Genomic DNA, 27,542 nt, shown 5'->3' on the forward strand with positions numbered 1-27,542 from the left:
TCTCTAGACAGGAGCTGTCTAGATTTCTGCCAGGTAAATATGGCCTGCTGCCAAAACCAGTATAGTTGTTTTACAAAAAAGAAAGAAAGAAACAAAAGTCTTTTCAGTGCATCTCCTGCTTTCTGCCCTGCTTCTCATTCTGCTTCTCTTAAGACTTTTCCTTTGTACGCAGCAGCTACCACCTCTGCAGTCACCAAGTTTCAGCCTTAACCCACTCCCGTTGCTACCACCGTCTAGAGATTTAAAATCTCTTGCTGATTATGTTAAACACACAATTATATTTATTGCAGTGGGTTCATTCTTGTTGTTTTTGTGCTTTTATTTCAGTTGGGTCTGGGGGTTGGGATCAGAGGAAAATGTGTTTAATCCTCTTGGACTAAAAGTTATCTGGGACAGAGTTAGGATTGTGCTTCCTGATTTAATCATCGGTGGAAGACAGAAGGAAAGGGTAGCCTCAGTAATATGTGGTTCTTTGGAAATCTAGGGGATAGGATTGTACCCAAGGTAAAGCTGCTAATCCTGAAGGGAAGGGAGATATACATGTTCATGGTTGAGAATGGGGGCCTCTAGAGGCAGACCACCTGGGTTCACATTCCAGTGCCCCCTCTTACCAACCATATAACTGGAAGAATAATTGTACCTCTCTATGAGCATTGATTTTCTCTTCTGTAAAATAACAGACCCAGCTATTGAGTTGTTGAGGGAAATGAAATAATCTATTTAAAGTACGTAGTGCCTGATAAATGCTCAGTAGGTAATCAAGATGTGGACAGAATGTACCTGATGGTCTGAATGAAAGGAAGGTAAAGAGGAGTTTAAGGGAGTGTGGAGGAAAGTGAGAAAGAACTCACATAACCCACATGATCTGGTTGGAAAAAGAGGTGGAATCAGAAACTGGTAATGAGGGCCCGAGGCCAAGCAGATTGGAGAGTGCAGACCTGGAAAGGAAGAAGTGAAGGATAGTGGAGTCAGGGGCAGTTAGCAGCCCTGTTTGAACAGATGAGGGTGGTAATGACAGAAAGCCCAGAAAACCCCTTCTTAAGAAAACTGGGCATCAGAACGGGTAAATCAAACTTCTTTTTTGTTCTGTTTTGTTTCTAGGCCTTGTTTTAAAAGTAAAATTTTACTGTATGTATTGGTATAAAGTAGTTCTTACAGAAATTTCACAACCTTACTTTCCAAAAAAAACCAATAAATACTCTTATTTTCTGAGCTCTTCTTTAAGTTTTTATACGTGTAATTGAAAACTCCTTCTTTCTGAGGCAAATCACAATTTAGGAGCCGCAGAGGGCTGATAGTTTTCTTGTAGTTAAAATCTTGATAAAAAGACTGGCTGTGGGCTTCCCTGGTGGTGCAGTGGTTGAGAGTCCACCTGCCGATGCAGGGGACGCTCAGGTTCGTGCCCCGGTCCGGGAGGATCCCACGTGCCGCGGAGCGGCTGGGCCCGTGAGCCATGGCCACTGAGCCTGTGCGTCCGGAGCCTGTGCTCCGCAACGGGAGAGGCCACAACAGTGACAAGCCCGCGTACTGCAAAAAAAAAAAAATAAAAATAAAAGACTGGCTGTTGCATCTTAACAACATGAGAGAACTTTAGCCAATAAATTTACTTCTTTATGATTAAAAATCAGACAGTTTAACCTTGGAAACATTCCTGTCATGGGGGACTTCATATTGTGATTAGTTATCTGAACAGCCAAGTGCCTCTGTGGGCTCAGTTAACCAGCCTCCCACTACATATGTACAATTATTTTTAGTGCATACACACACTCTGCTATAAAAGCTTATTTGGCCCTGTGCGCCCTGCCGTTCTGAATTCTCTGTTTCATTACCAGTATCCACCCACAGAGTTTCAGAAAGCCATTCCCAAATAGCAGAACCACAACTCAGAATTTTAAATAAACCACATCTCTATTAGCTTAATGGACGGAGGAATTAGTTACATGCTATGCATTTCCCACATCCATCCACCCTTTCAAACCTTATTAAAAATGTATACATATATAAGCAAGAAAACAGGGCATTTAACTCAGATTACTTTTCTGTTACTTTAGCAAGGGATAAAGAAAGAATACAGGAGACAATCTTTAAGATTTTTACCTTGAATGTGGGCCAGACTTTACTTGCAAAAAAAAGTATTTTGGGCACTGCTTCTTTGTTTCTAGAGAAAGTTGAAGAACTCTTCTCCAAAGATGTTATTACATTACAGCTTGAATTATGTGTTCAAATATGCAGGGTCGCTTTTAAAAGAAAGTTGTGCTGGGGTGGCGGCTGTCGGGTGGTTGTGTAGTACTGATTTGAAGGGGAAGTGTTAGCTGCAGCAGTCTGTTTTCCAGCTTGGCATTAACTGATAGTTCCTGTAACTGACAAGGGTTCAGAACTACCTTTTCTTTGGCTTCCTGTTGATAAATCCATTTCTAAAAGATTAAAATCACATCTTAAGGTCTTGGTCATCATCCTTCCTGGAACAGCTGTTGCGGTAATTGATACAATTTAAAATGGATCCTTATTGGAATTGGAGGAAGTATAGACTAAGAGAGTGACAGGTACAAGTCTGTGACTAATCATTAAAGTGTACTTACAGATAAGTGTTGACTTAACTACAAACCTGGAGAAGCAGGAGCTTTGACCTTACTGTTGATTACCTGCTACAATTGTTTGGTCATGCACTTTCCCATCAGACCTAAGCAGTATCGACATTTCTGGGAAGGAATTCAGCAGGCACTCTAGCCAGTCATCTCTAAGTATGAAGAAAGCTGCCTTATGAAAAGACAGTATGGCTACTCTGGGATATAGTGGTTGTTGCTTTTTTAACAGTTTCGGACTTACAGAAATTTTACGAGAAGATAATTCTCAGGAACTCGCCCACCCAGATTCCCCAAATGTTAACATTTTACCACATTGGCTTTCTTTATTCTCCTCTCTATTCACCCCCCTCCGTGCATGCTCGCGTGCGTGCGCACGTGTGTGTGTGTGTGTGTGTGTGTGTGTGTTATAGCCACAGCCCTAACCACTTCAGTAATTACCTTTTTATACTAAAACTTCAGTGTGTAATTCTTAAAATCAAGGTATTGTCTCATATAGCTACAGTACAGTTTTCAAAGTTGGGAAATTAACACTGATAAAATAATAGTTGATTTTTTTAGTATGGTTCATAGTGTGGCCATCTTGATAAATCATAATTCTGTAAGTGAAGAGTGTTGAGCAAAGTTGGTTGAATTGAGGTTGAAATGCTGCATGCTTGTTCCTCTCATGTTTCAAATATGGACTAAAGATAAATCTTCATAATAATTTTATGTAGAGTTTCTCGCCTCTGATTTTCCAGCAGCTCATTTTACAAATGGGGTTATTTCTCTTTCCTTCATAAGCCATTTTCTTAAGGCAGCTTTCTTCAACCCCCTGCACACTTGGTAGTATCTACATCAACACTGATACACCCCTGAGTAATGAAAGCCTACTCATTTGGGGGCGGTGGGAGGGGCCGGGACAAGGCTTTCACTGGGCACTCTTTATCATCATGTTAAGTTCGAACTTTAGGTTCATTTAGCCTCACATCAGAAAGAGTTAAAATGAGGCACAGATGTGTTTATTTATAAGCTTAAGGATTTACCCTGGGAGTAATGAGTCAAAAGACTGAATCTTGGGTGGAAGAAACTTAAGTGATAGGTAGAGAGAGGAACTGAATTAAGTTGATGCTAAATTAGAAACAAAAATAGTTTAAAAACAAATCAGCTATTTTAGCATCTACTTAGTTATGCATTCAAGCTGATTTTTTTAAAAATAGCAAAATATAAATGTTCACACATTTCCCCCCCCCTTACATTAAATCTGGAGCACAGCCCACAGGATGACAATCTCTCATTGCAAGATTACCATCATTAGGAACTTGTCCTCTGTTACAGAGATATTCTTTTTCATTATTATTATTATTTTGTCGTTGAGTACCAGTGGAGTACTAAACGTGGCTGATTCTGTTCCTGCCCCTAGAGGCTTGCATTTATAAGTTAGGCAGACAAAACAGTTATAAGCTTCATAGGGGTGAGATGATTTGTGTGGGAATATTTGACTTTTTGTCTGTATGTTTTTAACAAAAAGTCAGAAAAATTGAATTAATGTCTCATTCTTCTTTACCCATGTCCTCACCCTACCCGCATACTCTTGTTTTCCATAAAGGACACCTATTTTTCAGTCGTCCTGGCAAAAAGGCCCAGGGTCAAATCAGATTAACCCTTGGGCAAGTCATTGGCTTTGGAGACCAAGATATGAGGGTACCACATTATTTGAAGACTTCTGGCCTGTTCCTTCCTCCTGGCTTCTTTAAATATGTCACCAGTAGGAAGAAGTGACTGTAGTCACAAGTACTGCCCAGCTGCTCAAAACAGTTGTACAGTTTTGTAAGGCATACTTTGAAAAATCTAGGTTTCATGTAACTACAAAGTAGACTTATTACATACTTTTTAGTCAGTGTGACGTCTAAATGAATGAGTGTTCTAAGAAACTAAATGAAAATAGTATTGCCTGCCTTAGACCCAGTTATATGAAAATAAGTCTGGTTATATAGGTACTTCATGGATTCTCTCAAATTTCCCTTTTTTTGGGTAAATGAAAGTAAAGCGTGGCTGATCTTATTAGTTTTCTGGAAATACTGGAAAAGGTAGTAGAACAGAAGTTCAAGACCAGTCTTAGCACTGAGAGTCTTGGAATCCTTGTGGTCATAGAGCGTGTTTTGTGGTCACCGAACACGAAGGCATGTGGCCTTTGAGAAGTACATATTTCTCTTGGGTTTCTTCATCTTGCTCCCTCTTTGTTTGTCTCACCTCAGTAGTGATACTACCTTATTCTGTACGCTACTGATGCTATAAATGTAATATTTTTAAAAATCAATGAATTGTAATGTTGTTGAACTGTAAAATACCCAAACAGGTTATAAAAAGGAAAGATTATCTATTGAGGGTAATTTTTCAGTTACAATGAGTAACTGAAAAATCTATGGGGAAAGTAATATGGTTTAGTTGGGCAGGCAGGACAGGTCTTACTAATGGAGAAGCTAAAACAAGGAGGTGGTGCCAGGCCAGTACCAGCTACAAAGGATGACTACTGTATTGCTAGTCTGACACATTCTGCTGACCAGCCACCCCTCTGTAGAATTTAGCTCCTGGTGATACCTTTTAAGTAAACAGTACAGTAGGAATGGCACTTAACAAACAGGGATGGTGGCCACAGTTTTTCAGATGAACCCAGGCGTGGTTTATGGGGTAATCACCCTCACCTGTGCCTTTTTAAAGAGACCTTTTCCTTTGCTACTGGGGGAAAAGTTATCATCCTACAAATAATCAATAAAGAAACATCTGTGGACAGATATTTAAAAATAACATGAGAGAAAAAAATAAAGCTGACTTCATATAAGTAAAATACTGTGACTACAATCCAGAGATATTCACAGAGTTAACAGGGATAGGAAGAAAATGGTATGAGGAGTCTTATAAATCATATTCTAAGAGCAGAGGACAAATAGGGTTATTCAACAGAGATGTAGTTTAGAGAAATTGCACCACCATGTTTGGATAAGGAGATCATAAGTGAGAGGGGTGCTGCTTTTTCATCCTCACACTTGGCCCAGTATCTGCCCTCACCCTCAACCCAGAGGCAGTGGGGTCTTTGGATACATACAAACTAGCAGAAATTCATCTTCACAGTAAGGTACCCTCATGGAAGAGCAGAAGTAGAGTCTTGAAGTGTAATAACAATTACAGACAGGAGCCTGTGCTCTGCAACAGGAGAGGCCACAACAGTGAGAGGCCCGCCTACCTCCCCCCCCCAAAAAAAAGTGCTGGTACAGGATAAGTGCTTTGTGTTAGTGGTTATTATTGTAATTATTACTGAAGCGTAACTTAAGGAATCTCTTGTGGCATATCTACCTATTGTGATAAGTGACCTTAAAAACAAGCTTGGACAAAAGATTACATACCATATGATTTCATCTATAAGTCCATGTATGACCGTATAAATGACATTCTTGAAATGACAAAATTTTAGAAATTGAGGACAGATTAGTGTTTGCCAGGGAGCAAGGTGGGGGAGGGGGAGAGGGAAGTAGGCATGGCTGTAAAAGGGCAACATGAAGGATCCTTGTGGCGATGGAAATGTTCTGTAGCTTAACTGTATCAACATTAGCATCCTGGTTGTGATATTGTACTAGACTTTTGAAAGATGTTACCATTGGGGAAAACTGAGTGAAGGGTACATGGGATTTCTCTGTATTATTTCTTATAGCTACATTTGAACCTATAATTATCTCAGAGTAAATCATTTAATAGTAAGAGGAAAATGGGCTTGAAAGATTCCTGATAGAGAAAAATTGGCAGTTAATGTCACGTATGTGTCTGATCAGACCGACAGACCAGTAGTAAGATTAATAAACGTGATGGAGGGAGAACTAACCTGGCCATTGACATTTTAGTGAGGTGTTCATGAACACCCCACCCCCCCACACGCCCCCTGCAAATTGAACCAGTTGGCGTCAGAGAGGAGAAAGATACAAAACAGCTTTGTTTCCCTGAAAAACCCATCAATCAGGTGTTCTCCATGTAGCTTTGCTCCCCAGACTGAAAGGGTCTACTAATTGATATGATTGTTGGTAAAGAGATGAGGTAGAAGGTAGATGAGCAACAACTTTTATACAAAATGGTATTTTGAAAAGCAGGGCTAACAGAAAACAATGCGAGGATGACAGATGTGAGCTAAAAATCACCTGTTTATATGTATACAGTATAGTTCTTAAGTTCAAGAGGTACCTTTTAAAAATTTTTTTTTATTTTATTTTTGGCTGCGTTGGGTCTTCATTGCTGCGTGTGGGCTTTCTCTAGTTGCGGTGAGCGGGGACTACTTTGCGTTGCAGTGCACGGGCTTCTCATCGTGGTGGCTTCTCTTGTTGTGGCGCACGGGCTCTAGGTGCGTGGGCTTCAGTAGTTGTGGCTCACAGGCTCTAGAGGGCAGGCTCAGTAGTTGTGGCGCACAGGCTTAGTTGCTCCGTGGCGTGTGGGATCTTCCCGGACCAGGGCTTGAACCCGTGTCCCCTGCATTGGCAGGTGGATTCTTTTTTTTTTTTTTTTTTTTTTTTTTGCGTTAACGCGGGCCTCTCACTGTTGTGGCCTCTCCTGTTGCGGAGCACAGGCTCAGCGGCCATGGCTCACGGGCCCAGCCGCTCCACGGGATGTGGGGATCGTCCCCGGACCGGGGCCACGAACCCGTGTCTCCTGCATCAGCAGGCGGACTCTCAACCGCTGCGCCACCAGGGAAGCCCCCAGGTGGATTCTTACCACTGTGCCACCAGGGAAGCCCAGAGGTACCTTTCGACCTTTCCCTCTTCTGCTTCTTAATCACCCCCTTAACAGAATTTATCACTTCCACATTTTATGTTCATAGTCTCTTCATATATTAATATGCTGTAGGTTTATTTGTTTATATCTTTCCTGGAATGTGGCCTCTTTGAGAGGAGAGATCATTGCCATATGTAGTTCTGATTTGCTAGTTTAAAGCCCAGTACCTGGGACACAGTAGGCACTTGATAAATAATTAATAAAATATTGACTGTTGTCTGGGCCCTGAACAGAGTGGTCATTAATCTGGAGACGTACATAAATTAGATCAAATAAACTGAGAATCTTATTTTACTTAATGAGATTGTGATTATTATTGCAAGTGAACTTTCCTGGGCTTTTGCTTTATGTTTTTTATTCTGATGAAAAATTTCCTTAGGTTTAGAGAGTTGAGTGATCAGCAGTGAAAGGGATATCTTATAGGAACAGTTAGCAGCAGTGTAGAGTCCATCAGGAGGGGAAGGGCAATCAGAAAAAGGCCAGGAAGGGCTTCCCTGGTGGCGCAGTGGTTGAGAGTCCGCCTGCTGATGCAGGGGACACGGGTTCGTGCCCCGGTCCGGGAAGACCCCACATGCCGCGGAGCGGCTGGGCCTGTGAGCCAACGGCCGCTGAGCCTGCGTGTCTGGAGGCTGTGCTCCGCAACGGGAGAGGCCACAACAGTGAGAGGCCTGCGCACCGCAAAAAAAAAAAAAAAAAAAAAAAATAGAAAAAGGCCAGGAAGCTATTGGAAAGGAGATATTTAGAGAAGTGACTTGTGGCCTTCTGGGACCAACTTCAGTCACAGGCAGTGCCATTAGACTTTAAGAAATCATGGGCTAAAACACTGACGGCTAGCTCCTCTCCTAACGTTCACCTAAGTATCCTTTCCTTGCCAAGGCACAGATGAACTGTATCTTGATGTCCTGTACGGCAGGTGTGCAGTGGAGGAAGTTAGAGGAAGAACATTCCTTCCCCCACTGCCAAGGTGGTATGGGAAACTGAGCTGATTACACAGTGCTTGCCCTTCTTCACCTGCCCTTACTTGTGCCAGCCCTCCAATCATGTGGGTTTGTCAGGGGCTTGCTGGAAGTTTAATTGCTGGTCTTGAATATGAAACAGAGGAGGTGTACAGTTAAAAAATCTCCTTCCTTACAAGTAAATGATGCCATTAAAAGTAGAGAGATAAATAGAAAAGAGAGGGAGAAAGAATCAGTCAATCCCGGATGGTGGTATATTCCACAGGAAAACTAACCAGGACTATCCAGAAGTCCATGTCATTTGAATGAATGAACGAATATACGATTTGAGAGTATATGCTATTCTAGATTAAAAAGAGATTTAGACGTAAGGTCCAAATGTAACACATGCAACTTGATTGGACATGCCTTTGAAACTATGAAGGTAAACATTGAAAACAATGGAGATAATTTGGATATGGACTGAATGTTAGATGACATTGGAGCATTATTCTTAATTTTCTTAGGTATGATATTTTAGTCATGTAAGGAAATGCCCTTATTGTTAAATGTATATATATGAAATATTTTGATGTTTGCAACTTATTTTCAGATGGTTTGGTGTTGGGGTGGGAGAGATAAAGCAGTGTGACAGATAGTTCGTTAACACTTGCTGAATCTGACTGGAGTGTACACAGGTATTAATTGTACTATTCTTTGAACTTTTCTATATTTTTGAAATTTTTCAAAATAAAAAGTTGGGTGAAGACTGAATACTTTCCTCTTGGGGTTGAGAACAAGGCAAAAATGTCCTCTCTCAACTCTCCTATTCAGTATCATACTAGAAAGCCTAGCTAACAATAGGCAAGAAAAAGAAATAAAAGGCAGACAGATGAGAAAGAAAGAAAAATTGAGAGAAACCCCTTCCTTTAGAATTGTTGGGCTCTGATGCCGTGATTTCATTTAAGATGATTTTATTTAATGGAGAGCTGTTCTCCCCACAGCCCATTAGCTTCTCTTACTTGATCCTTTGATGAATTCATAATTGCTTTTTTTTTTTTGGTGTCAGTGTGTACCACCAAAATCAGCTTTCAGCTTCTTGTCCAGTGGGAATCAGAGGGAAAGATGGGCTATGAGGAAGTGAGAAATATGATTCCAGTCTTTAAAACATGTCTTTGGGACGTATGGGTGCTCATTTCATGAAGGGTACAAATTATGGCTCATGACTTACGCATTTTCTGCTACTCTTTAAGCTGTCTTCCAATCAAAAAATGTCCCTACAGAAGCAGCTTTGCATTGCTGTCATGAAGATCAAAGTCAGACAGTTAGATGATAAAATTACCCTCAAGATTTCTGATGCTTTATGTCTTTTGAGCATACTGAGAAGGACAGAGACCCCAAAGTTCAGGTGTGCTCCCAAGATAATTGGTTCTACTGATTGGCCACCCCAGGTTTCCCGATCTTTGTGTTCCAGCAGGGAGGAAGAGTCAGAGGTCTGCTGTCTTGAGGTTGTGATGGAGGAGACCACCCTCAAGAAAAGGAGCAAGCCAGAGGAAATAACCTGGAGGGATGGGGTGGAGATGGAAGGAGAAGAGAGGGATTTGGGCTTCATAACAGTACTGCCTGGCAGTTTGAGAACACCTGACCTTTAAAATGGTTATGATCTAAGACGTGGCATCCTAGGAGTATTTCAAACTAGATTCATCTTTGTATTACATATCAAATGAAAATGAAGGCATTTTCACAAAATTTTAATAATCGGCCTCTTCCAAAGAGTCAAACTTCTTTCTCTGTGTGACAGCTTTTTTTTTTTTTTTTTGCGGTACGCGGGCCCCTCACTGCTGTGGTCTCCCCCGTTGCGGAGCACAGGCTCCGGACACACAGGCCCAGCGGCCACGGCCCACGGGCCCAGCCGCTCCACGGCATGCGGGATCCTCCCAGACCGGGGCACGAACCTGCATCCCCTACCACTGCGCCACCAGGGGAGCCCTGTGTAACAGCTTTTTAACAGGTGTGATATTCCAAAATAGTTGTAGGACCATTAGGAAATTAAGAAAGAAGGGGGAAATTCCAACCAAATAAAGTGGAAGCAAAATTTTAATGGATAATGAGGGAGTTTTCTCTCCTGAAGCCTTTTATGACATACAGAGTAAGAAGCCAGAGAGGATGAATCTAATCCCTGCACACACTGAAAGGACGTCTGAGGAGAAAGAGAGGGAGAAAGTACCTGTAAAACAGATTTTCTATTTTAAGTGTCTTTTATCAGTTTTTCCAGTGAGAGTGTGGTGTTTTTCATGGGCAGAGGTTTTAGCAGCTTAAGCTTCTTTTATTTTTTATTTTTGGCTGCATTGGGTCTTCGTTGCTGTGTGCGAGCTTTCTCTAGTTGTGGCGAGCGGGGGCTACTCTTTGTTGCGGTGCACGGGCTTCTCATTGCAGTGGCTTCTCTTGTTGCGGAGCACGAGCTGTAGGCGCGCAGGCTTTAGTAATTGTGTCATGTGGGCTCAGTAGTTGTGGCTTGCAGGATCAGTAGTTGTGGCACACGGGCTTAGTCGCTCTGCGGCATGTGGGATCTTCCCGGACCAGGGATCGAACCCGTGTCCCCTGTGTTGGCAGGCGGATTCTTAATCACTGCACCGCCAGGGAAGCCCTTAAGCTTCTTATAAATGGTCGAAGGAGAGACCACAGGGATGTGTGAGGGTTCATTAATTATTGCTCTTACTGATGTTTGCACAGACGGTTGGGATCATAAATGTCAGTCTGTCAAGAGACTGTGATAGGTTCTAAAAAAACTGAGTACCTCAAAAGCTGTCATAAAACCTGAGATTAAACAGATTCATCTTTTTTAGAAGTGAGGGAAGGTATGGGTGAAGTGAATAGAAGAAGCTTCCTTCTCTTTGTTGCCACTTTGCTATTTCAACTCTGCTGTTCAAAACCATGAGTGTTGGCTTGTGCAGAGGGTCAGGAGCCTGCCTGAGGTGTCAGAGGGACATGGTCATGGTTAGCAGTCTCAGTTGTGTGCGGGCTGCCAGCTGCCGAGCAATGGGAGATTCAGAGATTGGGATTCAACTCTGACAGGGCTGACACATTTTATTTGGAAATTTTCAGGAGAGAACATGAGTTATAAAGACAAGAACAGTGACAGTAAGGAACAAATGTGAATTTCTGTCAGAGATAAAACAGAATTTTAAAAGAAGTAGGTCTGTTGTCGTCTCCAGTCAAGTTTTCCAGTTAAACTGTGTTCCTAAATTGAAAGTCTTACCACTACTTCTCTGCTATTGGCTAGGAAGGTACAATTAGAAGACTTTCTCTCTTCAGAGGATTATATATTTTAAAAATCACTGTACTTACTTCTCTGTCACAAATAAGGCAATGGTTACTTTAAATCTAGGAAACTGAGAGATAAAATACTTTTTCTTAAGATTTTCCTTTCTCATTTAATCCCATTATGATTCTTGATCAGACTTTCCTTTGACTAGAAGGTCTTATGCGGTATCTTCCTCAGGCCGTTAAACGTAGGCAGAGGAAGAGGGGGACTGGTTGAATATCAAGAACTGTGAGCCTGGCATAGGCATGTGGGCAGCTCTTGTGTGGGTACATACGGACTAGATTATGTTCTCAAGAAAAAGCATACTGGGGAAAGGTGCTTTGTTGGCCCTTTATGAAGGACTTTAATTAGAAGTCACTCCTAACTCCTGGGGTGGGAACAGTCCCTAGCTTTGCCGCTACACTCCTGCTGCTAATGAGCATGCTCCTTGCAAGGATGCGTTTCTTCTGACAGTTACAGCTGCATATGAGTTATTTCTGCTCATCTGTCTCTCGGCATTAAACCCTTACTAACCAAGTTCAGATTATGCAAGCAGATTGGTAGGTGTTTTCCATCATTGTTGAGGAGTTGAAAATGCTTCAGGGTAACAAGACCTATTTACTATTTGTGAGCAAAAAGTAAATAATCAAACTTTAATTTATTCAAATATGGACAGTAGATGAAGGTTCCTTGAGTGTTGACCATAATTGGATCTTTTCCTTCTGGTGGTCCTTTTAAAATTGCCATTAAATTTGTAATTGAACAGTTGAATTATTTAGTTCATTATTATGTAATTAAAATCCCTGTCCTGGACATCTGTTTCTCTTATTTAGGCACCTCCCCACATGGCACAGATTTCATTAAGTAATTAGCAGAGGAGATGTAAATTTCTTATGCAGACATGATGATGATCCTGTAGACAGCTATTTATTTCATCAGCTTATAATTAAAATACTAAGTTGACTTGTGAGGAAATGCCAAGGAATGGTTTGTTTCGCCAAGAAGTTACAGATAACATATATCTGGATGGCAGCATGTGGAAGGTGGTAAACAGTTTAGGGAGTTTTTCCCCCTCCCTCCTTGTGGTAGAGAGCATTAGAGGGCACAAGGATTCCTTTCCACTTAATAGACCATTGACTGAGTGAAGGATAAGTGGGCGTATTCCAGAATGCTAAAGTTACGAATCTCTTAATGTCTAGGAGTAGTTCCTTGATTCTGAAAAATAATACATTCTGGTAAACATTTCACCTGTCTTGGTTCAGACTCGTTGAGGACTGCTTCTCATGGCTCAGGCTTTCTATACATGGATGCCTTAGGTCTTGGACTTGCACAGATGCTGACATTGACTCTCAGAGGACTGACTAGGGCTGAGTGGTGTTCCTTTAGGATGGCCAGTGCAGTGCCGCCAGAAGCTGTTGGCAGCATCAAAGACCTCCCTAAGGACCCACTGTTTCAGGAACATCCCATGCCTCCTGCCTTCCAGAACAAATAATGCAGTTGTCTTTATATATAGTGTGGAATGGATAAAGGAAAATTTCAGGATGAGACCATGCAGACCTATTCCTTAGTTTTATTATTATTGAGTGCTCATTGGTCAGACAAGGTGGAGAATTAGAAGAATTCTAATTCTGGACAGGCCTCCTAATTTGGGGGCATTCCATCAGCTGGGTTGTTTGGTGATGACCAGTGATGATTATATCAATGTGAATTGTTTCTCAGTCTTAGGAATCATATGTTAAAAAATATTGTCTTTGCATATCACTCTCTTGCTTGTTTGAAAATAGTTAGCCATGGATAACATTGACATACTGAAAGTAAATTGTCTTCTTGTAGCAGAGGCTTGCTTTAGAAATGGAAATAGGTGCTATGTAGGTAGACAGCACATTTGACAGTTTGGAGCAGATTCACTTGGGAAACAGCTTTGAATGTGAACATTGCATTTCCATACACAAGCTCAGTTCTATGAGGTTGCAGTGCAAATAAAAGAGGGTCCGAGTGGTCCTCTTTTATATTTGAGGTGTGCTGGCCTCGTGTCAAGACCCTCTGGATTTTAACAATTTAATAATGCAAAGCCTTCAGCCACCTTCTTGTGTGAACCCTAATCTCTCTCCTCTCCCCACCTCACCCCCCCAGGGTTGGGGGATAATTTCTTATGTGGATGCTCCAGATTTAGGACCTTGTCTCAGAACAAACACCATTTTTTTGTTTCGGTTTTTACTCTAGAATTTTCTCTTCTTGTTACCCAATGGAAAACAAAAAAAGTCGAAATAGGGTTATTAATACAAATAGTGCCCTTTCTGGTTTGTAAAAAAGGACACCCCCCCCACCCCCCACCCCACCCTGATACCAGGTGAATTTCTTTTGTCTTCCTGCCTTGTAATGATTTACATTTAGATTGTTGCTTGTTGCTCTTATAGGGGAAGGGGAGGGGCCTGGTGTGTCTGGCTGCCTCAGTCATCATACTGACTAGGTTTGGACAGCTTTGCTCAGCAGAGCTGGGAAATAGGCTGAACTTGCTTTCAATTGTTTTCATCAAAGGCCTTGTTTAGTTGGTTGGTATTGGGGGAAAATGTCATGGAGGCTGCAAGAACTAAATGAAATGAAAAATGAAGTTTACAATTGCTAAGAATGGTGCGTACCTTCTGAAAGTCAGTGCAAGGTGCGGTGGGCCAGAGGGCTGTGAGCAAACTGTTACCATTGTCACTGTCGGGGCCAGTGAGTGCTCTGGCGAAATGCAGCATCTTCTCCACACAGAGGGAGGCTGGGAAGGGGATACAAACAGCCTTCCTTGAAATACAGCCGGACTTCCCTGGTGGTACAGTGGTTGAGACTCTGTGCTTCCACTGCAGGGGGCGTGGTTCCGTTCGATCCCTGGTCTGGGAACTAAGATCCTCCATGCTTCGCAGTGCGGCCAAAAAAAAGAAAGAAAAACTGCCAACGGTCTACCGCTTCTCACTAGAGACACAGTAAACAGAAAATCAGGACTGCCTTAGGAGAAGATTTATTCATGTAAGAAATACTGAGTTGTAGGCATAGAGGGCACATTAGTGAACAAAGCTGGTGAAACTTCCTGCCCTCCAGGAGTTTACATTCTCCTGGAGGATAATGTCAAATGATAAGTGCTGTGGAGGAATAAAAGGGAGGAAGGGAAGTGCTGCTGAAGGGGGCAAGAGTGGTCTAGATAGGGTTTTCAGGGAAGAAGACCTCATTGAAAATGTAGCTCAAAAGACTTAAAAGAGGGGACTCCCTGTAGATCTGGGTGAAGAGTGTTCCAGACAAAGGGACCAGAAGGTGCAAAGGCCCTGAGGTAGGAGACAATCAGGAGGCTAGTGTGGGTGGAGCAGAGGGAGAGAGTAGCAGGGGATGAGGGAAGAGAGATGGGAGGAGGGCACATAAGAAAGGCAGGGCCTTTCTGAGGGTCATTGGAAGTATCTGAACTTTTCCTCCAAGAAGGGGAGCTATTAGAGGATTTTGAGCAGGACTGTGAAGTGATTCTAACTTGATTTTTAACAGGGTCACTTGGCTGCTGTGTGGAGAATAGACTGTAGGACAAGGGGAAGGGCAGGGAGACCAGTAAGAAGCTACTGTATTAGGAGACTCTCTTCCAGAGGTGTTTTAGCACAAATCAGTTTGGAACCTTGGCGAGAGGTGCATCGTCAGTATGTAGTGGCAGTAATTCCAAGAATACAGAGCCCCCCAAGTGCTGGCTCTTTTCTTTTCTTTGTTTTTTTTTTTGAAAGCAAGAGTTATTTACAGTCTGCCTGTGACATGAACTTTATTGCATTTTACTTTTTTAAGATTATACAAAACACTTGTTGCACACTACATCTCCCTTCACCTGCTAATTTGGCACCAGCCCTAGGGTTGCGGTGCCAAGTGCTGCCTCTGTACCACCCCACTCTGGAGGCCATGGGACAGCTTATTTGTGAACAAGCAAGGACACTTGTTCACTCTGAGTAAAGTTGGAATCATTTTCAGTATTAGAACCTGATTCTTATGTGTTTAGTCGTGCATAGGAATAAATGTCTTTTTTGTGTGTGTGGTACGCGGGCTTCTCACTGTTGTGGCCTCTCCTATTGCGGAGCACAGGCTCTGGATGTGCAGGCTTAGCGGCCATGGCTCACGGGCCCAGCCGCTCCGCGGCATGTGGGATCTTCCCAGACCGGGGCACAAACCCGTGTCCCCTGCATTGGCAGGCGGACTCTCAACCACTGTGCCACCAGGGAAGCCCTTAGAAATGTCTTTTTACTAGAAAAGATCATGGATCACCCATGAAACACTGACTTCAGGTATAGAATTGTGCTAAACATGGTGACATACAGAAATAGTAGACACAGTCCCTTCTCTGGCGAAGTACAGTCTACTTAAGGACAAAGATCCAAGAAGAGATAAATAACCAATACAAGCAGTAAACAGCTAGGACCCAAAGAAGGGGCACAAAGAGAGGATCCCATTTCCAGCTCGAATGGTCTCCTCATAGAGATGGATGTTTTTTAAAGACAGCACAGAACCGACGTTTGTTGAGCCACCCACCCTCCTCTCCTAGCTTGGGCCTGGCTTGTTAGAAGTCAGCTCTAAAGGTGCATGCTTGTCACAATGTGTGACGTAAACCAGGCCAGTTGGAAGAACTGGCTCTTGCTCATACTGATCCAGTTCCTGGAAAAGGGCAGTAGCCTGGTCAGAAGAATGCCTTGGCTGTACATTAATCAGCTGTGCTTGCCAGGCCGAGCACTAACCCTGACCCCCAAATGTGTTGTTTTGCTCAGATTCACAGTCTGAGAATGAGGCTTCGCCAGTGAAACGTCCACGACTACTGGAGAATACTGAACGATCCGAGGAAACCAGCCGATCTAAACAGAAAAGCCGACGTCGGTGCTTCCAGTGCCAAACCAAACTGGAGCTGGTGCAGCAGGAACTGGGATCGTGCCGCTGCGGTAAGCGTCCCCCCAGTGGAGGACACAGCATGGTGGAGGCTGTGTCCTTGGCGCCCTGAGAGGCTGAGCTCCTTCATTCTTATCCCGAGTACCTCCCTGCGAGCTGTAGGTTTGGAGCTTGGGAAATCAGAGTAGAGGATTCTTATTTCTAAACACCCTTTATTTCCTCTCACACATACAGAAAAGGCAAAAACCTCCCCAACTGCTCTTACACATATTTCATTAGAGTTGCATTGTCACTGCTTACTGCTCTCAGCTTCTCCCCACTGCATATTACTGTGGTTCCTTCTCATTGATGACTTATTTAGAAGTTAACCAAACCAGTGAAATTCTGAGATATGTGCCATAAAATTCAGATATTAAATTAATTTTGAATGAGCTTCTTACTGTATATAATAAATGGAAGATTTCTCCCCCATATCCCTTTTAAATTAAAGTTTGATTAGAAAATCATTTTCTTTGAACCATAATTCATTGTCAGTTAGCCCCTTGAAATAGCTTTAAAGTAACCTTTTCCTTCTGTATTATCCAGTGTAATACCAACTCTTGGAATTTTTGGTGGGATGTACTTTTTAAAAACTTTATGCCTGCCCACAGTGGAACAAAACTTAGAACAATCCTTCCTCTCCCTTTGACCACATACATCGTGTCACATGGAATCGAAATTGTGTAGCTGCATTATTTAGGCTGACTTACAGTTTTCCTGTCCCTGTTTTTATTTCTTGACTTTAGAGCATAATATTGTGAAATTGTTCTTTGGGACAGAGCTGTCATCAGGCACATTGGCTCTAGCCTCTGAGAGTCCTGTATCCTTTGTTCTTAGAAGTAAGCTTTTAGAAGCTTCCTTTTACCTCTGGGATGGCCATAGATATCCTGTAAGTACTGATGCTGGTATTCAGGACTGGGTGGTTCTCCCAGCAGTTAGAAAGTTACAGCTGCTCAAAGCTCTTCATCTTCTGAAGAGATAGCCGTCGCTGCTCCTGTCCCTGAGTTATCTGCCCTGTTGGAAATGAGAAGGACAGGAGGGAGTTCCAGCCTCTCATGGAAACTGAGTTGGAACTCCTTTCCTGTCATGAGTAGAAATCTGTTTGTTACACAGTCTGGTGTGTGGTACTCGGCAGTATCAGAAACATGTTTATATTCAACTGCAGAAATGGTGACTGGCATGTGGAGTCCAGGTATCACTGGACAAGTTTTTATTCTTTAGCCTGGCATTTATTTATCCTACTAAATGCTTGTGTGAAAGTGTAAGGAGAGAGGTAGGATAAGACGTGGGTGCAGAGGCTGTCAGCAGAACTTTCAAACCTCACTTCTGTTCCTGCAATGTGATGTGGTCCAGGTGAGCCCAGAACCTTTTTCTTAGGCTGTGTCTTGATCAGCCCTCCCAGGTAATGTAAAATTCTTAATGAGGTAGTGAAGGAATACTGTGGTTACCCAAGGAAACTTTGGGGTCTCATGGCTAACCAGCTGTGCCCATAGTGGTTTGTCTGATCTTTTGTGGTCTGCAGGTTATTGCTTAGGTCTTCACGTGGACCCCTGGGGGCTTCAGCAGTTCAGTCTGTTACCAGTGTTGTGCAGCTTCTCTGACCGTTTGCCTGTTGCTTTTGTAACACAGGCCTTTGGTGATTCCTAAATTAGAATCAGGGGATTTTCCTGTACCTTACATTCTTGTTTCCTTCTTGAAAGTAACTGAATTCTGGGTATTACACAGGACTTGCCCTAGTGGATCAAGCAGTTGGTCCATCAAGTGTGCTGTCTCGCCTCTGGCAGTGGCTAATAACCTCCTCTCCTTGTCAGGCAAGCAGTGAGAATTCACAGTTTAGTGCTGAGAGATCCAGAGGTGTGGTAACCGAGTCTCCCAGTTTACCCTTCAGCTTTGATGCAAGCCACCTAATTTCCTAAGGTCTTAAGCACCAAGCTGAAAATATCTAGAAATACATGTTGGTTGACTTCACGTGCTCCTAAAGTGAAGCCAACTTGACTGACTCTGGTAAGGGCAGATTACTCTGCTGTGCTCTTCACCTCTCAGGCAGGAGGCTGGGTTTCTAAGTAAGTGCCTACTGGGTTTGCCATAGACGTGCATTCTCTTTAAATGATCTAACACGTGGTCCCTTGGCTTATGCCCAATTCTGAGGGTCGTCTTATAGGGAGATTTGATTTTTCTGCTGGAGAAGAGAGCCCTGAGCTTTCCGCAGTCCCTCCAGATGCAGCCTTCCTAGAGGGAGCTGGGAGTTCAGTTGAGCCCACTGAGAGCATTATACTTACGTGCCCAGAAAAATGACTGATTCAGCTGCCACATTTTAAAAGACGAAGGACAGTAATGGGAACACACACCTCTGGGACTGTCCCTGACAAATATCTCTTGTGTTCCTCCTGCCTGTCTGCTTGGATCTCTAGGAAAAGGTGAGTTGTACAGTTATTTCCTTGAGGCCGCATGGAGTGCTAGGGAGACGTTTGACTGCCCTGGAAGGTTTTGGAAGACGGGAAACACAGTAATTTACTACTGAAAGTGCAGATTCAGGAAGGCGGTTTGAACTCAAACAGAACACTTTTCCACTGCAGAAAATCTTTTTTTTTATATGTATTCACAATCTTTTTTTCCATTCCCCTTCCACTCTGTACAGGTTATTAACTGCTGACAAGAAATTCACATCTCATAAATAATGCTTAAGAGCCGTTGCTATATAAATTGAATGTGTTATGAATTGTGATGGGCCTTTTTGTAGCATTCGATGCCTAGAGCAGGAAGAACAGAGGATGTCATTTTCATTAATTTCTAATGAGGTGCCAATTAAAGACAGGGAAGACGCTCCAAAGGGAAGAGTGGCCAAGCTCCCCTGAATCCTCCGCCTGGGGCTGTCATCCAAACACTGCCAGCAAGCCTTCTCTAAAAATTCCATTAAATCACAGTCTCATCGAGAGCACACAGACACATTCAGCTCCCCTTTGATCTTCAAAAGAGCAATTTGTAAGGCGAGTTCTGAGCCTTCTCACATAGGGAACAGCTAGAGGTGATAGGAATTGTTAATTGCCAAGACACTCCATGGGCTTTCAATAAGGAGGTGAATTTTGAAGATGAATTCTCCTCTGCCTCGCTGTGACTAGTAACCTTTAAATCAACAATACCATAGTAACACCCTTTTCCTGTGAAATCTTTCTGGGTGCCAATCAGTAAAAGCATGTGGTGAGGCTGGGATGATACCCTGCATCCTAGCGTATCTTCAGCAGTTTAACTTCTCAAGATGGAAAACAATTGCATAAAAATGGATTTATTTGTTTCATTTTCTACTCAGTAGGCAAATTGATCAGCTCATTGTCTTTACAGGGGTCTTGTCTGTCCAAAGGCCACCTGGAGGGTGTTCTGAAATCTGGCCATCCTCATCCAATCTGGGCCACAGCACAGCCACGTGGATACTGTGTTTTCTAATCAGATCTTGCATGATGCATACCGCATGGCATTTTAATTGCTATGCATTGCTTCCCAGAACCACAGAATTAATTTTTAAATACCAGTCTAAGAACTTACGAAAGTTATGGCATGTTTTCAGTTGACAGTGACTTAAACTGTAAGATGATATGCTCCCTTTTGGGACAACAGTGCTTTTACTAACCTCTTGAGTAGTCTGACTTCGTTTAGTGCTTTCAAAATAAATTTTATATTCCCTTTAGAAACTCAGAGTGATGCTTTAGCTGGGACCTTTAGTTTATCGACTTAAAGTGCCTCAGTGGTCATTTCTGCCTTTTCATTCACTGTCAAGCTAAATTCAGCTAGCATTTATTGAGATGTGATTTTTCATAAAGCATTTTGCAAGGTTTTGTGGGGAATATAGGAGGTAGAATACAGAATGTAGGAGCTCATAGTTTAGGTCAGTGATTTCAGACTTAAGTGGGCATCAGAATTGCACAGAGGGCTGTTAAAACACAGTCTGCTGGGCCCACCCCCAGAGCTTCTGACTCAGTGGGCCTGTTTAACAGGTTCCCAGGTAATAACTGATGCTGCTGGTCTGAGGACCATGTTTTGAGAACCACTGCTCTAGGAGCTTCTCAATCTGGGAAGCCTCTAAAATATAGAATGTCTGGGCCTCACACTTAACAATTAAATCAGAAAAGGTTTCTGGGTATTGTTTTTTTTTTACATTTTGGAAATTAAAAGTTTGTCCTGGACCATTTGAAAGTAAGTTGCAAACATTGTGACCCTTTATCCCTATAAACTTCAATGAATGTTTCCTGAGAATAGTTATTTTATATAATCGCAGCACAGTTATCAGCTTCAGTAAATTGATACTGATAAATACTTTTATCAGATCTCTTGTCCATATTCTAGCTTTGCTAGTTGATCCAATAATATACTTCATAAAAGCGTTTTCCTCCCTTTAGTACAGAATCCAGTCCATGATCAAGTGTTGAATTTAGTTGTCATGTCTCTTTTAGACTCTTAAGCTGGAACATTTTCATTGCCTTTCTTTGTTTTTAATGATATTGACATTTTGAAGGCTACATTTCTCCACCCTCCTCTGCTTACCCTTCCCAACCCCCCACTTTTTTAAATAGAGCACTCCTTGTTTGGAGGTTGTCTGATGTTTCTTCATGATTAGATTCAGGTTATATATTCCCAGCCAGAATGCTACGTGGGTGATGTTGTGTCCCCCTCAGGGTTCTTCATTGGGAGGCACGGATGTTTATCTGCATCTCATTATTGATGTTAATTTTGCTTCATTCACCCAGTCTAGGTGTTGCCTGATGTCTCTAAAAATAGTATTTTTGCCGTTGCAACTAGTAAGCAATCTGTGGGAAACACTTTGACTATATAAATGTCCTGATCATCATCAAAAAGGTCTCCTAGATTTAGCATCCATTGATGATTCTTGCCTGAACCAGTCTTTACTATGATGGTTGCAAAATGATACTTTGCTAACTCCACTCCTTCTCCTGCATTTACCATTTGCACTGAGCATTCTCCTCCCCCATTTATTTATCTCTTATTGGTTTGGACTCATTGGGCTCTTATATTTTTCAGTGGTTTATAATTCATTACTGTATTTAATTATTTTGTTGCTCAAATTGTCTCAGATTTGGCCGGTGGAAATTCCTTCAAGCTGAATTCTGTATTTTTGTGACATACCTCCTGTTTTTGTTTTTTTAAAAAATTAATTAATTTTGGCTGCGTTGGGTCTTCGTTGCTGTGCGCGGGCCCTCTCCAGTTGCAGGGAGCGGGGGCCACTCCTCATTGCGGTGCACGGGCTTCTCACTGCGATGGCTTCTCTTGTTGCGGAACACAGGCCCTAGGCAGGCGGGCCTCAGCAGTTGTGGCACATGGGCCTAGCTGCTCCACGGCATGAGGGATCTTCCTGGGCCAGGGATCGAACCCGTGTCCTCTGCATTGGCAGGTGGATTCTTAACCACTGTGCCACCAGGGAAGTCCCTGCCTCCCATTTTTTAAAAAGCATTTTCTTACTCTGGCCTAACATGATGTGTTCTGGACGCATCTTGTACCTGCTTAGTCCTGGAATCAGCCACTTTTCCAAGATCCCCAAGCTGATTTAAATAGGCATTCAGAGTAGGAATTTGCTGGTCCTGAGTGGAAGGCAGGCACATGCATGAAATAAGTGGCATCCAGGGTAGCCTCAAGGTACAAGCCATATGTTATAGGAATATGGGGAGGGAGAGATTAATTCCAACTGGAAGACTCTGGACAGGCTTCCACAATAGGGGCATTAAAGGAAGGGTGGGACTTAGAAGTGCAGAAAGAGGGGATGCTTGGACCAAGCTGGTGTTCTGCAGGTGACCCCTGTGCAGCCCGATGGAGACTTGGGGTTGAGTGAGGAGAGACTGCTAGAAAAGGAGGGAAGGGATTCCAGATTCCAGGCTGTAGGGTTTGGACATTGGTTTGCAGTGAAAAGCTATCAGTGGTTTGAATGTGGTCAACACGATCTAATTTGACTTTTTTTTAAAAAAATTAAGCACACAGGAAAGCCCAGGAGGCTGTTGAATCTTCTTAGAGGAACGATCTAGGGAGAATGTGAACTGATTCACAAAGTGGAAAGGAATGTGCACGTGTCACAGCCGTCCCCGTCCAGTACAGTGGACTGACTGAGTGGTGAACAGATAGTGATATTCTGAGGTCGAGTGTGGGGCGAGGAGCTGTGGTGATCATGAAGCATGTAGGTGACGTGAAACTACCAGGCTGGTCCAGTCCACCAGCATCAGAAACCACCACAAATAAGCCCACATCTAGGCCTTTATTTTAACTCTCTTCCAAGTGTGATTTAAAACTGTCAGGGACATTTGACATTCTGTCCTGTGTCTCAAAGAAAGCGAGGCTATATTTTCTTATAAAAGGCCTTATTCTGTGTACAGAGTTCTAGCCTGGATCTGTCAGAAAACCCTAGTATCCATGGAAACACCTGAGATCCTTTATCATGAACAAATTGGTTTGGCCAGTTAGGTGTTATCATTACTGCCGTTGAGTATCGAGTCCATGCTCTGCAGTGTGTTGTATAGAGAGTGTGGTGACCAAGATCCCAGCCCTCTAGGAGCTCCTGTTGTTTTATGCTGAGTCTGGCAGTGAAAGGCTAAAGTTTTTCCAGCACTTCTGAGACAGCAGCTGGGTGTTATGTTACCTTATGGCTCAAGAGAAGGAGGTGCCTGCCCCCCCTCCCAAAAGCAAAACCAAAAACAACAGCAGCAACAGAAAACCTTTGATGGGAGTTACTGTATATATGAGAGCTAAGAGTAATTGAAAGTCTTGAGGCAAATTGAGAAAATTTTCTCCCTTTGCTGCTCTCTTCCTTTCACGCTCACTGTACTTTCACCTAAACAAGAGTATGCTTATTTGTGGTCCCCATTTAATCTTTAATGTGTAAGAGTTCTGGTCTAAAACCAAACAGATTAGTCCCTCTGCTGCTCCTCTAAATTGCAAGTTGAGGTGTTAGAGCAAAACAAATCAAACCTTTACTGAACACTAGCTCCACATATTTGGCCCATTAGTTTACCACGTCCCAGAGATCCAAGCTACCATATGTCCTTTAACAAGGCTGTAGAGAGATATTAGAAACATGAAGAGCTCCCCTCCCCAGCAAAGGAGCATCAAAGACCAAGCTTTTAAAATACAAAATGTGCAGAGCACATTTACTGAAGCCTGTGTCACTTCCCCACTCATACCCTACCGACAGGCAAACCAGCAGACCCTTGTCCCATGAAGTGAATATTTTCCATCTGGATAGCAAATTTGCAACTATTTCTATAGTCCAGTCTTAGCAATAACAACACAATCATAATTTAATCAAAACTATTTGGATAGGGCTTCCCTGGTGGCGCAGTGGTTGGGAGTCCGCCTGCCGATGCAGGGGACACGGGTTCGTGCCCCGGTCCGGGAAGATCCCACGTGCCGCGGAGCGGCTGGGCCTGTGAGCCATGGCCGCTGAGCCTGTGCGTCTGGAGCCTGTGCTCCGCAACGGGAGAGGCCACTACAGTGAGAGGTCCGCGTACCGCAAAAAAAAAAAAAAAAAAAAACCACCACCACCAAAAACTACTTGGATAGATTACCCTGTTTTAGGATATTTCTTTTTTTTTTAGGATATTTCTTTATGGAGAGAAAAAGATGGCTTATTGTAAAAGGAAATGAATTTTTTAAATTCTAAGAGTAGATAATTTTAGTTAGTTCTTTGCCTAGCAAGGTGTGTGTTATACGTGTGTGTTTTTTGGATTTTATATAATTTACATACCATAAAATTCACCTGTTTTATAGTTCAGTGAGTTTTAGTAACTTTAAGTTGTACAGCCCTTACCAAATTCAAATTTTAGAATATTTCCATTACCCCAAACAGTTCCCACGTGTCTCATTTTCAGTCAGTCACTACACTCTCCTACCCTAGCCCCAGGCAGCCACTGATCTGCCTCTGTTGATATAATTTTGCCTTTTCTAGAATTTTAGCATCAGTGGATTCAAACAGTATATATATAGTCTTGTGTGTCCACATAGTATGTTGTTTCTGAGATTCGTCCATGTTGTTACATATCAGTAGTTCATTCCTCTTTAATGTTGAGTATTATTTCATTGTATGGATAATCACATTTGTTTATCCATTTACCATTTGACATAACGTTTGGGTTGTTGCCAGTTTGGGGATATTATGAGTAGAGCTGCTATAAATATTCATGCAGAAGTCTTTGTATGGACATATGTTTTACTTTCTTGGGTAAATACATAGAGGTAGAATTGCCAGGTTGAATGGTCATTTTCTAAGAAAATCCCATCAGCAGTGTATTAGGGTTCCAATTTCTCCATGATTGGCCAACATTTAATACTGTCATTCTTTTTAACTTTAGCTATTCTAGTGGTTGTGTGGTGCCATCTCACTGTCGTATGTTAATTTTCATTTCTCTAATGACCAGTGACGTTAAGCATCTTTTTCATATGCCTTTTGGCCACTCATATATCTTCTTTTCTGAAGAGTCTGTTTATACTTCAGATATCTTGCCCATTTCAAAAAGATTTACAGAATTGCCATTTTAACAATATTCCAACCTATGAATATGATATGTCTCTCCTCTTATTTAAGTCGTCTTTAATTTCATAGCAGTGTTTTATATTTTTCAGTTTCCATTCTTTGTTAAATTTATTCATAAGTATTTTAGTTTTTTGATGCTATTGTAAATAGAATTTAAAAATTTTATTTTCAGATCGTTCTTTGCTGCCACTTTGAAGTGCAGCCGGTTTTTGTATATGATCTTTTATCTTACTAAAGATAAAGAGTAAATTTATCTTACTAAAGATAAATTTAGCAGCCTTACTAAATTCACTAGATTCCCTTAGGGTTTTCAGTATCCATGATCATGCCATCTGCAAATAAGGGCAGTTTTACCCCTTTCCAATCTGTATGCCTGTTACTTCTGTTTCTTGTGTTATTGCACTGGCTAGGACCTCTCGCATGATGTTGAATAGAAGTGTTGAGAATGAACTTCCTTGCCTTTTCTTTGATCTTACATAGAAAGCATTCAGTTTTTTACCATTTATGTCTGATTTAGCTGTAGATTTTGCATAGCTCTTCTCCATCCTGACAAAGTTTAATAGTTGTTACCTGTGGAATACATTGTAGGAAAACAGGAAATGTTCAAATACATTCTCCCAAAACAGCTGATACAGCTCATGGTGAGCTACGATGTGACCTAAAAAAGGTGAAGAAAGGCGTGTTTTAAAGACTTCTCCTGTCCCATGCTTACAGTTGAAACACATGCCCTTTGTTCAGAGTCATAACGTGTCTGTCCAGCCATAGTGGGGAAAGCCTGTGACCTGAGGGCACTCCTCTTTTTTCAAAACCAAAATTGTAACAGATTTATAACCCAAGATGCCGTTCTGGGTTATTCTCACTTGAGATAATGAAAGCAAACCACACTGAGAAATGCTTTGTTTGAATTAAATGCTTTTATTACTACAATACAAAATCACAAAAAAATTGTGGGTAGATAGGTAATAGAATCACATACCACCAAGATGAGAAGAAGCCTTAGCAATCATTTAGTCCAACGCCCCCTCCCCCATTTTTTTGTTTGTTTGTTTGTTGTAAACGAGGAAACTAAGGCCAGAAAAGTTGCCACTAGCCTCATATCACACCTGTGTGCTAAATGTTGGTATTTCACGCAGGCTTTGATCTGCAACTCAAGGACTGCTGAAGAGTTTCTGACCAACATAACTGCTCATAGCAGAGCCCACTCTCCCTCCCTCCAGCATAGCTTTCAGCCCCCACTGACTACAGTTTCTTGTCACATATCCTTGGCCATCCCTGGGGGACTTCTGTTCTTATCTCCTCTGAAGTACCCAGAAGATTTCTTGGTCTTTCCTCCAGATTAATACACCTGACTCTTTTTTTTTTTTTGCGGTACGCGGGCCTCTCACTCTTGTGGCCTCTCCCATTGCGGAGCACAGGCTCCGGAAGCGCAGGCTCAGCGGCCGTGGCTCACGGGCTCACGGGCTCAGCCGCTCCGCGGCACGTGGCATCTTCCCGGACCGGGGCACAAACCTGCGTCCCCTGCATCGGCAGGCGGACTCCCAACCACTGCGCCACCAGGGAAGCCCCACCTGACTCTCTTAACTTCCTCTTAGTTCAGCCTCCAGAACCTTGTTCAGGACTTGGGACTCTTATATGGACTCTTCACAGCAAAATGTCACCAAATTAGACCAGTTGTGGTAAAAATAGTATTTAGTCAAAATAACAGGATTAAAATACTATTTCTTTCAGAATTGATATCAAATTGTTCACAAAGGTGTTGCTAAAGAAATGTCCTTTCTTGGGCCTTTTATGTGTGTAGTTAAAACTAATTTGTGTTTAGTACATTGTATGCAGATATCTGCTACTAAACACTCTCTGTCATCATACTATATTCTTATGTGACTCCCTCTTGAGTAGAACTTCTTTTTTTTTTGAGGTACGCGGGCCTCTCACTGTTGTGGCCTCTCCCGTTGAGGAGCACAGGCTCCAGATGCACAGGCTCAGTGGCCATGGCTCACGGGCCCAGCCGCTCCGCAACGCGTGGGATCTTCCCGGACCGGGGCACGAACCCGTGTCCCCTGCATCGGCAGGCGGACTCTCAACCACTGCGCCACCAGGGAAGCCCTTGAGTAGAACTTCTTAAAAAGTGCGGGCCTCAGACCAGCACTTCAGAGTCCCTGAGTAGGTGGGGATGCATCTTTGGAAAGCAGAAATGCAGTTGCTCAGGCAATTCTAGTATACCCCAAAGTTTGATATACTGCCTATACACTTAGTAGCTCATTTCTTCATAGGAAATGTAAAGGTAATTTAAGACAAAATAGTTACTAGAAATTTCCAATGAGGTCATGCACGTCAGAGGTTTTATGTCAGATCTAGGCAACTCCATTCTCTTTCAATCAGAGATTTACATCTTCTGAGTGTTTAACACATGCCTTCCTCCACTGGTCTCCTCTCTCCTGCTAGATTCTAAAATACTCAGAGAGCAGGACCATGTGTTGTTCTGT

General features: G+C 42.5%; 1 protein-coding gene across 1 annotated transcript in view; it reads left to right on the forward strand.

Moving 5' to 3' along the window:
• The window catches only part of ZFAND3 (zinc finger AN1-type containing 3), a 320,844-nt gene that overhangs the window by 277,224 nt on the left and 16,078 nt on the right, over positions 1–27,542 (forward strand). Inside the window, exon 5 of the mRNA XM_032647943.1 lies at positions 16,382–16,549. Within this exon, the coding sequence (XP_032503834.1) occupies positions 16,382–16,549 (168 nt within the window). The remainder of the gene's footprint in view (positions 1–16,381; positions 16,550–27,542) is intronic.

This window comes from Phocoena sinus, chromosome 11, assembly GCF_008692025.1.
Source record: "Phocoena sinus isolate mPhoSin1 chromosome 11, mPhoSin1.pri, whole genome shotgun sequence".
Taxonomy (NCBI): Eukaryota; Metazoa; Chordata; class Mammalia; order Artiodactyla; family Phocoenidae; genus Phocoena; species Phocoena sinus.